The sequence below is a fragment of the Giraffa tippelskirchi genome, chromosome 3 (genome assembly GCF_054371585.1).
Source record: "Giraffa tippelskirchi isolate mGirTip1 chromosome 3, T2T-mGirTip1v1.2.pri, whole genome shotgun sequence".
NCBI lineage: Eukaryota > Metazoa > Chordata > Mammalia > Artiodactyla > Giraffidae > Giraffa > Giraffa tippelskirchi.
The window spans coordinates 20,855,407-20,869,473 of record NC_137277.1 but is presented as its reverse complement, the minus strand read 5'-3'; the positions used below and the strand labels follow the sequence as shown (position 1 = coordinate 20,869,473).

The window sequence follows — 14,067 nt, the reverse complement described above, 5'->3', positions numbered from 1 at the left end:
GACCCGAAGGGGAGGGAAACTCAGGAAGATCAAAGCACTCGCTGTTTATGAGTGTTGGGCAATAGATGTTGGAGCCAAAAGGATTCTCAGAGACCATCCCGCTGTCACTCTCACTCCTCCGCTATCAGCTCAGTTACCCACACCTCCCATTAGCTGGCACAGAGGCAGGGCCTTCCAGGGGTTGGGGGAAAACTGAGGTCCCAGGAAAGAATCCACATGTGTGAAGTGACCCTTCTTCTTCCCAGCTCTTTGTAGAGTCACTGATTCCTACAGAGGGCAGTTCTTTTTTTATTGGTTGAACTGGATCTTTATTGCTGCGCATGGGGTTTCTCTAGTCAAGGTGACGGGAGCTATTCTTAGTTGCGATGTGCAGGCTCTACACTCACGGGCTTCCGTAGTTGCAGCTCGTGGTGCGGCATGTGGGATCTTCCCAGACCAGGGATCAAACCCATGTCCCCTGCACTGGTAGACAGATTCTTATCCACTGCACCACCAGGGAAGTCGATACACAGGGAGCTTCTGACAAGCCTCTGCCTGGGCAGTTGTCTCTGCATTCAGTGTGAGTTCAGTCCGTCAGTCGTGTCCAGCTCTTTGCAGCCCCATGGACAGTAGCACGCCAGGTTCCTCTGTTCATGGGAATTTCCAGACAAGAATACCAGAGTGAGTTGCATTTCCTCCCCCAGGGGATCTTCTCAACCCAGGGCTCAAGCCTGTGTCTCCTGCATTGGCAGGTGGATTCTTTATCACTGAGCCACCAGGGAAGCCCCTATATTCAGTGAGGGCTCAGTAATTGTTTGAAGACAGAGAAGGTAGGAAAAAGAGCACCTTGTTTGAAGCCAGGCCAAACTGAATTCCAGTCTTTACTGGCTCACTGATAAGCTGTGTCACCTCAGACATGTTACTTAACCTCTCTGAGCTAGAGTCTCTTCATCTGTAAAATGGACATGATAATCTCCACTTTGTTGGATCACATCTCCGATATTCAAATCCTGGCTCCATCATTTAGGAGCTGTGTTGTCTTTCAGGCACATCATTTAATCCCTCTCAGCAAGTCTGTTCATGTGTGGAATAAAATGTGAGCAGCAATATGAGGATTGAATAAGATACTATATACCTTGCTATAGTGCCTAGCAATAGGGAGTTCTCAGTGAATGTTTGCCCCTGCCCCTTCCTCTTGTGGACAGTTGTTCTTACTCTTGGTCCCTCAGCTCCTCTGAAAGGGCACTCTCTGTCTGGTGGTGGAGCTCCCCATTCTGCCTGTGTACTAAGTCACTTCAGTCATGTCCGACTCTCCTCAACCTCATGGACTGTAGCCCCTCAGGCTCCTCTGTTCATGAAATTCTCCAGGCAAGAATACTGGAGTGGGTTACCATGCTCTCCTCCAAGGGATTTTCCCAACCCAGGGATTGGACTCAGGTCTCCCACATTGCAACAGATTCTTTACCATCTGAGCCACCAGGGAAGCCCAAAAATACTGGAGTGGGTAGCTTATCCCTTTTCCAGGGGATCTTCCCAACCCAGGAGTTGAAGCAGGGTCTCCTGCATTGCAGACGAATTCTTTACCAGCTGAGCTACCAGGGAAGCCCATAGCCCCTGATAGAGGGCAGGGAATGAGGAAGTAGAAGGGCCCTGGTTGGACTGGGCTCAGCAGAGGCTTGAGGGGAGAGAGAGAAGGGAGAGGGAGAACCGGTTTCTTTGTCCAACTGGGAAGATCACGTAGGAGGTGCTGCTGTTCTCCTAAGAATCAGATCATTTGTGGGGAGGGCCAGGCCTTCCAAGAGGCACCCTGTGGGTCTCACTGGGTGAAACTCCTCTTACAGCAACCCTAGCTGGAGAGAAGCTGGCATCCGTTCTTTCTGAAAGAAATTTAATCTAGAATGTGTCTCCTGAACGCACACTTCAAGGCCAGATTTCCCTGGGGCTGGTGGGGGAGGAAAAGAATTTTATCAGTGTCTGCACCTTGCCACGGCAAAGAATCCACCCAAAATGCAGGAGACCCAGATTGGATCCCTGGGTCAGGAAGATCCCCTGGAGAAGGGAATGGCTACCCACTCCAGTATTCTTGCCTGGCAATTCCGGGGACAGAGGAGCCTGGCGGGCCACAGTCCATGGAGTGTGGCAAAGAATTGGACACGACTGAGCAACTAACACTGAGGGATGAAACCTGCATCTCTTATGCCTCCTACATTGGCAGGTGGGTTCTTTACCACTAGTGCCACCTGGGAAACCCCGCTCCTCATTGTAGAAGAAATTAGCCTTCCATCTTCCCTCGCTGACGGAGCACAGACATGACATGACTGGGATCTCCCAACCAAACACACCACAAAAGCCTGCAGCTGGGAGCTCATGTCCTAAGGCAGCAGTGCTCCATGGAATCCATCTGGCAGGAGTGGCTACAGAAGAAGCATCCAGCTTCCAGAAGCAGCAACACCAGGAATGTAGAGGTAGCATCGAGTGGAACATATCGCCATGTCTTTGCCTGAAATTGGTAGCAGAAGTGGGATTCCTCCAGCTGTGCAGCCTTCAAGACTTGTTCTCTGGGAGTTCTTCCTGAAGATGGTATGACTTACCTAACATCCCTTAACAAGCTGGCTTCAACGGGAGCATTTCAATCTTTGCAGGTAAAAGCACTGATTGATACAGAATTTAGTAAAAGGAGTGATTGTGGGCCAAAGACACCTAAGAAATATCTACTTGGGGACCTGTCTTAGCCTGCTTGGGCTGCCACAAAATACCACAGAATGGGTGGTGTAAACAACAGAAATTTATTTTCTCACGGTTCTGGAGGATAGAAGACGTGCAGATTTGGTGTTGCAAGGTGCAACCCCAAAGGTGTCGCAGGTTTGGTTTCTCCTGAGTCCTCTCTCCTTGGCTTGAAGATAGCTGCCTTCTTGCTGTATCCACACACAGTCTTTCTCTGAGGAAGCACAACCCTGGTGTCTCTCTGTGTGTTCAAATTTCCTCTTCTTATAAGGACACCAATCCTTATAAGACTGACTGGATTAGGGCCACCCTAATGGTCCCACCTTAACTTACTCATGTCTTCACAGATCCTATCTGCAAATACACTCACGTTCTGAAGTACTAGGGTTTAAGGCTTCAACCTATGAACTTGTTGTTTAGTCGCTCAATCGTGTCTGACTCTTTGTGACTCCACGGACTGTAGCCCACCAGGCTCCTCTGTCCATGGGATTTCCCAAGCAAGAATACTGGAGTGGGTTGCCAATTCATACTCTAGGGGATCTTCCCGACCCAGGGATCGAACCCGTGTCTCCCACACTGTAGGCGGATTCTTTACTGCTGAGCTACCTGGGAAGCCCATGTATGAACTTGGGGGGACATAATTCAGCTGATTACATTGTCTAGGAGACCTTGTAAATCCAGCATGTCCAAAACTGACGCATCTTTCACCCCAGTGGCCTCCACTCACAGCCTTCCCATCTCAGTGGGTGACAATCCCTTTCCTCCAGTTCTTTGGACAACAGACTCAGAAACTTCCTTGATGCCTCTCTTTCTACAAGAATCCTGATGGTATTACCTTCAATGACCCCCAAAACCAACCGCCTCTGACCATCTCCACTCTGAGTACCTTGATCTCTCACTAGGATTACCTCCCTCCAAACCAGTTTCTCTGTTTCTACATCTGGTCCCTCAGCCTCTTACTAAACAATAACCAAAGGGATCCTTTTAAAATTTAACTTAGATAGGGCTGTTTCTATGGTGAAAGTCCTGTGTGCTAGACATCCATGTCAATGCTAGCTGCTGTAACAACCTTAAAAATCTCTCTAGCTTGGGACTTCCCTGGTCGTCCAGTAGTTAAGACTCCGAATTTCCACTGCAGGTGGCATAGGCTCAATCCCTGACTGGGGAACAAAGATCCCATCAATAAAATTTTTCTAATAAAAAATTAAATTAAAAAAATCTCCCTGGCTTTACATAATGAAATTTTTTAATGTGCTCATATAAGGACTGGTGTGATGGTTCCTGGTTGGGGATGGGAATGATCCCCCTCCAGGCAGTGAACTCAGCCATGCAGGCTCCCTCCATCCTCTGTCACCAGCCAGCTGGGAGTCCTTCACTCTCAACTGTGCCTTCAGTGGCTCCCTATGTGACTAGGCATAAAAGCCAGGTTCCTTAGAGGGCCCCAAAGAGCTCTAAGTGATGCAGCCACTTCTTACTTACCTCTCTATCCTCATTTTCTACCACTTATTTCCTCACTAACTCTGCTCTAACTGCATTGGCCTCCTTCCTCATCTTTGAACATATGAAACACATTCCCAACCTTAGGGCCTTTACGCACCCAAGCCCTGTGCCCAGATTGCTCTCCCACCATGTACCCACCTGACTGCCTCCCTCACTCTGCCAAGTCATTGCTTATATTCCACCTGCTCAATGGTCCTGACTTTGGCCACCCTATTTAAGGTGGTAATCTTCCTCCCTCCACTACAACCCTCCCATCCCCAAACCACTCCTGACTTCTCTTTGCATTTATCATCTTAAAATATATTATGACAATTTATTTATGACAGTATTTTCCCCTCTCATCTGTATTGTAAGCTCCATGTTGGGAGGAATATTTGTCTCTTTTCTCATTAAACAGTGTCTCACATGTAAGGAATTTAGTATCTATTTACCCAATAAACGTGGTTGCATGAATGATATGAAAATCAGAATGGTTATATGGCTTAGACAGGCCTGAAAGCAGTGAAAATCCAACTATTATTAAAACATGGGACTCTAGAAGTCCATGTGTTCAATGACAAAATGGGGGTTGTCTAGTTTCTTCTAACTGTACTGGAGAACTTATAGAAAGAGTAATATACTCAGATTCCAAAGATCCGAACTCTATGGATGGTCAGGAACTGGAGATTTCCATGAATATACTGAAAAGATCTCTTATTTCTTGTACTTATAAGGCTGAAGTAGATAATAGTTCACCTTAAGGTTGGTTTCTCCAAGTTGCCAAACCACAGCATCAACTGAAGATCACATTCTTGTCTTATGTAAACTTTAGACCATTGATCAGTAAAGAAGGGCACCCACAGACTTAGAAATCTGGAAATTCAAATCATTAGAAGCCTGGAGGCACAGACTCTAGACTGAGCCTCTAGGAGTGGCTCCCACATTAACACCACATAATCAGCCCCCAAAGGAACTCTTGGTTGGCTACAATAAGTGCCCTAGAACCATATCGTAATGGGTAGATCTATGCCAACAAAAAATACTTCCTCCAGATCTCTCTCCACTCAACTCATGTCCTACAGAATAGCATCTGGTCATAAAAACTCAAATTACACCTGGATCCATACCTGTAAGGGATTCTGGGAAAGATAGGTTAAAGATTGTTGTGGTGCTCAGGCTTCTCATTGTGATGGCTTCTCTTGTTTCGGAGCACGGGCTCTAGGTGTGTGGGCTTCAGTAATTTCAGCACATGGGCTACAAAGCGCAGGCTCGGTAGTTGTGGCGCATGGACTTAGTTGCTTAGCGGCATATAGAATCTTCCCAGACCAGGAATCAAATCTGTCCCCTGCATCAGCAAGCAGATTCTCACCTACTGTGCCACCAGCAGATAAGAATTCCAAACTCTGCTTTTTAAGAGCTTATGTAATTACATCTGGGGCTTCCCCGCTTGCTCAGCAGGTAAAGAATCTGCTGATGCAGAGAGATGTGGATTTGATCCCTTGGTTGGGAAGATCCCCTGGAGGAGAACATGGCAACGCACTCCAGTATTCTTACCTGGAGAATCCCATGGACAGAGGATTCTGGTGGGCTACAGCCCACAGGGTCTCTAAGAGTCGGACACAACTGAATCAACTTAGCTCACGTGCATGCACATGACTATGTCCAGCTCAGTGTCTAATCTCTCTATCTTAAAGCCAAAACAGTAGAGACTTCTCCAAAATCCCTTCACAGCAGCCCTTAGGTTTGCATTGTTGGTTGAATAACTGGGATCATCTTTGAACCCAGCCAACTGTAAGGTCTGTGCTTCCTCCTGTTGAATCTGGGCAAGACTGTGAGTACAGCAGAAGTGACGCTCCATGACGCTCCATCACTCAGTCATGTCTGACTCTTTGCGACCCTGTGGACTATAGCCCGCCAGGCTCCTCTGCCCATGGAATTTTCCAGGCAGTATACTGGAGAGGGTAGCCATTTCCTAATCCAGAGGATCTTCCCAAGCCAGTTTTGAACCCTCATCTCTTGCATCTCTTGCATTGGCAGGTGGAATCTTTACAACTAGCGCCGCCTGGGAAGCCCAGTCTAGGCAATGAAGCAAAACAGCTTCTTCCTGGTTCTTTCTTGCTTAGGACATACATCTTGGGAGCCCCAAGCCAGCGTGTAAGAAGTCTGTCTCCTCTGAGGCTGCTCTGCTCCAGGGATCACACTAGGAGTCTCCATACAGAGATGTCAAGGAGCCTCTGCAGGGCCACCCCCCAGGTTTGAGTCTTTCCAGCTCAGGGGCCAAACATGAGTGAGCAAGACTTCAGATGCTTCTAGCCCAAACCTGTGAGCCAGGATAACACCCAGCGAAGCAGAAGTGTGCTGTTCTCACCAAGCCCCAAATCAACATTGTTCTTTTAAGGCTCTAAGCTTCGGGGAGGTTTGATGCACAGCTGTAGCATCTGGAACACAGGCTGAAGGCTCTGTCTGTCACTAGTCAGAATCCTTGGAGAACATTGCCAGCTGCTGTCTTATGGAATAGTCCTCACTTTGCCTTGGAGTGCTTGATCTGTGCCTTTATGTTTCACCATCTGTGAAATCTTCCGAAGCAAAACCCACCTCATTTTTGTCTTGTTTCCCTCTGCAGCTAACTTATGATCTGCTGAGAGACTGTGGTAGATGATTTACAAAAACTTGCCCCAGGGACTTCTTTGGTAGTCCAGTGGGTAAGACTCCACATTCCCAAAGCGGTTTCGATCCCTAGTCAGAGAGCTAGGCCCCACATGTTGCAACTAAAGATCCTGCATGCCACAACGAAGATTGAAAATCCTGCATGCCACCATTAAGACCCGGTGCGGCCAAAAAAATTAATTAATAAACATTTTTAACAACTGGCCCACTATTGCCCTCCCTCTACCCATACTCTTGCCATGTGATTTTCCAGCTTCTCTCATCAAAAGGAGTCTATTTCCCCTGCTTTTGAATCTGTGACTTGCTTTGGCCAATAGGATGCAGCCTAAGTGACCACTCAGAGCCTAAGCCTCAAGAGGCCTTGCACATCTCTGTGCATTCCCTTGGAACACTTGCTTGAGCCAACTGGCTGGAAGAAGAGAGTCATGTGACCCTTTCTCTCCCAACCAGCATGCAGCCAAGCCCCAGAGGCAGAGCTACCTAGTTGACTTGGGGCTGACCACAGATGCTTAAAGGAAAACGGAATTCCCCAGTCCAAACTGTCAACTGTAAAAGCACGGGCTGAATAAATGATTGTGATTTTAAGCCACCAAATTATGGGTTGCTTTGTTGCAAGTAGAAGTTAGCTGATAGAAAAGCTAACCAATACTCTACAAGTGGATTCCATTGATTCTCCCTTCCCCTCCTTTCTGCACCTTATCAATCCCAAGGAACAAATGAGTCAAAGTCTGGGTTTGATTTGCAATGGGAAAGCTTTATTGGGAAATTGAGATAAGGCAGGGAGTGGGGTCATCCCCAAACCAGACAGAGGGAGAGAGGTCTCCCCAGCCCTCCCAGAGGAGGGAGCCAATGGACAGCCAGAGACACATATGCCCAGTGAGCCCCGTCCCAAATGGGTCTCGGGGCTTGTTGCCAGCTATTCCCAGTGCTGCAATGCAATGAGCAGGCTTTATCCAGAGTCTGCCCATCTGGGGGATGCTCAGCTGGGGTGGGGTCGGAAAAGTTTGCAGGGGCTCTAGTATCGTGTCTGGTGGCCTGTGGAGAGACAGAAGAGAGGTGAGAGTGAGAAGAGAGGACTTAGAGCAAGAGACAGAGAGACAGGGACTTGGAGGAAAATGGGCAAATGGGGAGCAAGGAGACTGGAGCTCAAAGAGCTGGAGAATCCTGAGATGGAAGGATCCTCCAGTCTTAGTGGCCCCCATCCAATTCCCAAAGCTCTGCTATAACCGCTGGCAGGTGCTCTCCCATTTCTGAGGATGGGGGTTCAGGAGGCAGCCTCGTCCCCATGCAGCAGCTTTTGTTAGTAAATCCCTTGCATTTTGAGGGGAAGATGGCCCCAGCCTCTGCCTGTAGATGCACATCCATGGCCCTGCAGTGCCACCCAACACACAAAACCACCTTCCAGAGAAGGGCGGCTCCCAGGTACCTCTGAGCTGAGCATTGCCAGTCATGTTACCAGCCTTTTGCTACAATTTCATACTAGATTTTTGTTTTGCAAGATTCAACATGTACAAGGGGAATCTCTCTGACCTAGACACCACTTCATCTGTTTGACTCTTTCTTGCACTTAGACTATTATCTTTGATATATGCTCCTTTGGACAGTTTCATCGTATAACTGGCTTGTACAACCCAACCACTGACTACAACCCTTGAGACTCTTTTCTGCCTGAACCGTTGCCCACCCAGGTGTCCCCATCCTCGTGATGATGAAAAGTACTGGCTGTGGAGCCCCACAGAGCTGATCTCTCATTTATGAGTTGTTTAACCTTGAACAAGAGATAAGGAATCTCATTTTCCTTATCTTTAAAATGGGGATAATAACAATACCCACTTCATAGGGTGTGGAGAGAAATAGACAAAATAATACTGCACTTCCAGCTCACCTCCTAGGCTATTGAGACTTAAGTCACATGTAGATGTGATCCCAGCCTCACTTAAGACTCTGTCCAAAATTAGCATCAGATCAGAAACAAGGGCAAGTCTATGGCACTCACTGGAGATTAGAATATGTATTCCCTAGAGAGGCTCAAAGATATTTAAAAAGGGTGGTACCTTGACAAGTGACACCTGTGCCTCCCCCACCCCACAACCTTAGAGTTGTCTCTTACCTTGTGTGCCACAGCCACCAGATTTTGAGGAATAGGCCTGGGACTGGGATGTCCTTCCACTTCCTTGTTCACAGCTGCCACCACTTCCTCCTCCAGAGCTACTTCCTCCTCCACAACTGCCTCCACTTCCTCCCCTGGATCCTCTTCCATAACTGCTTCCACTTCCACCTTGACACCCACTTCTTTTGCTGCCTCCAAAGCCAGTCTGTCCACCTCCATGAGATTCACTGAGAAGCAAAGTAAGCACAGAGATAAAACAGGTGACCCCACATATATATACAAGGATGAACCTGGAGAGAACACCTAAATGTGAGTCCTCCTAAATCTTCCTCCAGCAAGGCAGAGGACAGAGGCTGGGCTGGCGCCACAGATGGGAGGGAAGGGACTTCCTCTCCTTGGAGTAGGGAACAGTCCCTTCTCTCACTGTTACCATCCTCCTTTCTCAAACCCCAAAGGCCCTGAGGTTCCCCTCTTGGGATGAAGAAATCCTCAGCCCATCAGACCCTTGTGTACAGGAACTTTCCCAACTGCTCTATCCAGATGAACAGAAGTAGCATCGGGGGTTTAGAACTTCCTAGGAGCGCCACAAAGCCCCGGGACACATACAAATCCTCCTGGCCACCCTCAAGGAGGCTGCAGTAGGTCTTGATCTCCTGCTCCAGCCGCATCTTGGTGCTAAGTAGAAGGCTGTATTCCTGATTCTGGCACTCAGTCTCTGCCCGAATTTCAGTGAGCTGGCCCTCCAGGATACTGATCTGCCCCTGGATCTGCTGCAATTGGCCAGAGTAGCGGTTCTCCGTGTCTTCCAAGGACTTCTCCAGGGCTGATTTCTAGGGGCAGAGGAGGCACTGAGAAGGATGCTACCTCATAGCTAGACTCCCCTTCATGCCCCTGAGGATCATGTGCAGCTTCCTGTGCCCCACCCAGGCAGAGGATACAGAGCCTGGCTACCAACCACGCTGAACTGAGACCGCAGCTCGATCTCCAACTCTTGGATGCTCTGCCGAAGCTTGGTCACCTCCTTGTTGCTGGACTCCACCTCCTGGCTACAGGTCATCACTTCTTGCTCAATCTGTCTCATCTGAAATGCAAAAGCTCATTGAGCAGCTCACCAAATGGGGGAGGTTCTTTCCCACTGGTCAGCGCCTTCACCTCCAGGACCAAGACTGAGCCAAAGCCAAAACCAAGTCATCTTGAGTTCTGGGTCCCTCCAGCCAGCCACGTTGTCAGTTTCTCTCAATTCTCTGTTTCTCAGTTTCTCTGTCAGTATGTCTCAGCAGGCGTTAAGACTCTTCACACTTTGTCCTTAAATCACCTTTTAACTTCATTTCAAAGTGCCACCCAAACACAGGCATACACATGTACACACTACAAATCATGTCTTCATGTGTCAACCTCTACACTAGGTGCTGGAGACCCAGGAGGAAGAGAGTCATCAAGGAGCTCAGTGTAGTGCTAGGGGCACACTGGTTACCTCCACTAGAGCCCGAAAGCACACAGCCTTATGAAACATGATCTGCCTCTGTTCACACACGTAGTAAACTCTGAGCTTCTCCAGGGCAGTGATCCTGTGTGGCTCATCTCTGCGACATCAGCACTTCACATGAAACCTGGCACTGGGAAACTACTTGATAATTACACTTGTGGGCAGTGAATGCATGGGAAGGAGGATGACTGAGAAGCCCAAGCAGACTCAGAGATGGAGGGGTGGGTGGAAAGGACATGTGGACGGAGGGAGAGAAGGTGAATCAGTGTCCCGCGCTGCTCACCTGAGTCTCATATTGCTGCTCAATGTCGCTTCGGTTCTTAGCACTGAGCTTCTCATACTCCTCGCGCATTTCATTGAGGATCTTAGTGAGATCCACGCCAGGAGTAGCATTCATCTCCACATTGACATCCCCGGTGCTCTGCCCACACAAGTGGCTCATCTCCTACCGGGAAGAAGGGGCTATGAGGTCAGGGTGGGATGGGATCCTCTCCATCACCTTTCAGCCCTCTCCCTCTGCTCCTCCTGGGGTGCAAAAATGGAATGGGACACAGTTGAGAAGTCAAAGCCCAGCCACCACCATAGCTTGGGCATGCATGTCCTCTCCGAGCGTAACGGAGGGGTGTCTCCCATGCAATGGCCCAGAGCTCCCATCCAGCCCCGATTATCCCTGAACTTCTCTTCCCCCCTCTCCCCAACAAGCCACAAGTAGCCAAGACCCTACTTCCTCATGATTATTCTTGAGGGCCACCAGCTCCTCCTGCAGAGATTCATACTGCATCTCCAGGTCAGACTTCTGCATGGTTAGATCATCCAGCACCTTTCGCAGGCCATTGATATCAGCCTCCACTGCTTGTCGCAGGCTCTGCTCCATCTCAAACCTGTAGACCAGTCAGGGGTAGGGTATGAGCCAGAGGTCACCAGCCCCCACAGGGACCTCCAGAGCACTAGGGGCTGGAGGAAGGATGGATGACAGGAGAAGGAGGAGAAGGAGGACTCACTTCATCCTGAAGTCATCCATGGTCATGCGACTGTTGTCAATGTCCACTAAAATCTTGTTGTTTTCCACCGTGATCTGCACAATCTAAAAAAGAAGAGATGGCACAGAACCCAGGCACCCCTGCTATGACCCTCTTCTGGGGGGCAAAAGCCTAGGCAAAGCCATAGGAGATGAGGAGCCCATCCAGGAAGATGCCCAAGAGGCAGGAGTGGCTTCCAACAGCTGGTATATGGCACAGACCCCTCACAGCCTTCAGCAAGGATGTTCAGTGTGGCCTTCATTCATTCATTTAACAAATGCTTTAATATCTACTACAAAGGACACTGTTGGGGTTAGAGATCAATGAGATACAGCTCCTCAAGGAGCTTGGTTGACTGCCAAGACCAGAATATCCTAGAAGAGTTGAACGAAAAGAGAGTTGATTCATGGTTACAGGAGATTAAGAAAGCCTTCAAGGAGGAGGTGGTAATTGAATTGATCTCTGAAGGATGACTAAGGAAGAGGTTTGGGATAGGATAAACAAGATATCCAGAGGCTGTTCATCAGAAGGTGTGAAGGCAAGGGAAACAGGTGGCAACAGCAAATTAGCTAGCTTACGAGCTCCTCAAGGGCAGAGACCATGCCTGAGACATCACTATGCTTGCCCAGAGCAACTGTGAGAGTACTCAACCTCTAAGTTGAGTGGATAGATTGACATGTGGATGGATGGATGGACAGATGGGTGGATAGATGGATCGATGGATGGATAGATGATGTCTACCCCCAGAGTTCTAGATCCTCTCCATGCTTTGACCAGCTAGAATGCATATCTGGGTCCAACCAAACTGGAAAAATCAAGACAGGTCCCAAGAAGAGCCCAGAAAAAGTAGGAAGGGAGAGATAAGATGTCTAGTCTTCTTTACTCGAAAGCTTTGAACTCTCAGGGGCTAAGAGAAGAGATAGGCCATACGGCCCACCTGTTTTGGACAGCAGCACCCTTATCTCTTTTGTTTCCCATTAGATTACAGAAATTTTAAACCAACAGGTACCTGAGAGGTAGTCAGCCCACTCTTTCTATTAAATGGATAGGACAATAGGCCTGGGGAGGGCATCAGGCTTCCCAAGGTCGCAGAGTGAATTGGTGGCAGATCCAGGAACAAGTTGCCCTGTTGCTATGCTCCCTCCACGCTACCTCTGCATGCCCCACATGGGTCAGGCCAAGAACTGTTTCTGATAAAAGTTCAAGTTTCCGTGGAATCTAAAATACAATACTATGAAGCAGAAACAGGATCACAGACATAGAAAACAGACACAGTGGCTGCCAAGGGGGAGGGGGATGAGGGAGGGATGAAGTGGGAGGCTGGGGTTAGCAGATGTAAGCTTTTATATATAGAAAAGATAAACAAAAAGTCTTACTGGGTAGCACACACTGTATTCGATGTCCTATGATAAACCATGAAGGACAAGAATATTTTTAAAAAGAATGTACATATGTATATATAACTGAATCCCTTTGCCGTAGAGCAGTAATTAACACAACACTGTAAATCAGCTATATCTCAACAAAAAAAGTACTTTTTGAAGTCAAAGTTTGCAAAAGATGGATTCTCTGGCTATTGCCTAAGTTAGAGTCCAGCATCTTGCCTTTGCGAGGGAAATAAAGCATGTGAGTGAGTGAGTGTACCTATAGGTGTGAGAGACAGACAGACAGAGTTCTGAGTTTCCCCAGCCTACCTGGTTCTTCAGATCCTCAATGGTGTCATAATAGCAAGAGTAATCCTTCTGGACATTCTTGGACCCCTGCCTGTCATACCAGTCCCGGATCTTAGTCTCCAGGTCAGCGTTTTCCTTATCTAGTTTTTGCACCTTATCCAAGTAGGAGGCCAGCCGGCTGTTAAGTTCTTGCATGGTGATCTTCTCATCAACAGGCAGGATGCCAGCATCTCCACCTCCAACAGCACCTCCAAAGCCCCCAAGCCCCCCAAAGCCTCTAACACCAGCACCAAAGCCAACCTCACAGCCCCCGGAACCTCCACCAAGGCCTCCAGTAAAACTCCCAACACTAAAACCGCCCCCAGACCCTCTGCCATAACTGGAGCCGAAACTGCCACCACCTCCCCTCCCACAGGCCCCAGAGCTCCCCACACCATAGCTAGTGGTAAAGCTGAAGCGGCTTGAGGAGGACCTAGTGCTGCCCCCACAACCCCCGCTGCCTCCACCACTCCTGCGGCTCCTGCTGGACGAAGAGAACTGTCTGCAACTCATGGCGCTGCCCAAGGATGAAAGCAATCGTAGGAGTGCTGTGGGCTCTGGAGCCAGGATGCAGAGCTGTCGCTGAGGCTGCCTACTTATATCCCCAGTGGATGGTGGCACGCCTGGGAGTGCCTGCTGTCTGCCCCAGTTGTCTGCCCCAGTCGCCCCCAGACAGACTCCAAAGGAGGTTTGGGATTCGGGAGGTGGCCGGGCTGCCCCAACCCCAGGCTCAGCGTCCTTTGGTGACTGCCTGAAGGCAGCCTAGCCTCTCTCCATTGTGTGGGGTAATTTGATGACATTAGGCTGTCAGGGGCACCATAAATCAGTTCTGCTGCCAAGGGGGTGACCTAGATCCTAGAGTTTGGTCTCCACTGGCCTGACAGCAGTTCT

The 14,067-nt window shown here is 48.9% G+C and overlaps 1 protein-coding gene across 1 annotated transcript; it reads right to left on the bottom strand.

The window, feature by feature from the left end:
- Window positions 1-7,864: 7,864 nt before the first annotated feature.
- Window positions 7,865-13,689, bottom strand: KRT9 (keratin 9). The gene is made up of 8 exons (XM_081584333.1): window positions 13,159-13,689; window positions 11,447-11,529; window positions 11,170-11,326; window positions 10,729-10,890; window positions 9,915-10,040; window positions 9,566-9,789; window positions 8,960-9,186; window positions 7,865-7,884 (listed from the first exon to the last, which is right to left on the bottom strand). The coding sequence occupies exons 1-8, from the start codon at window positions 13,687-13,689 to the stop codon at window positions 7,865-7,867; spliced, it is 1,530 nt and encodes a 509-aa protein (XP_081440459.1).
- Window positions 13,690-14,067: the final 378 nt, after the last annotated feature.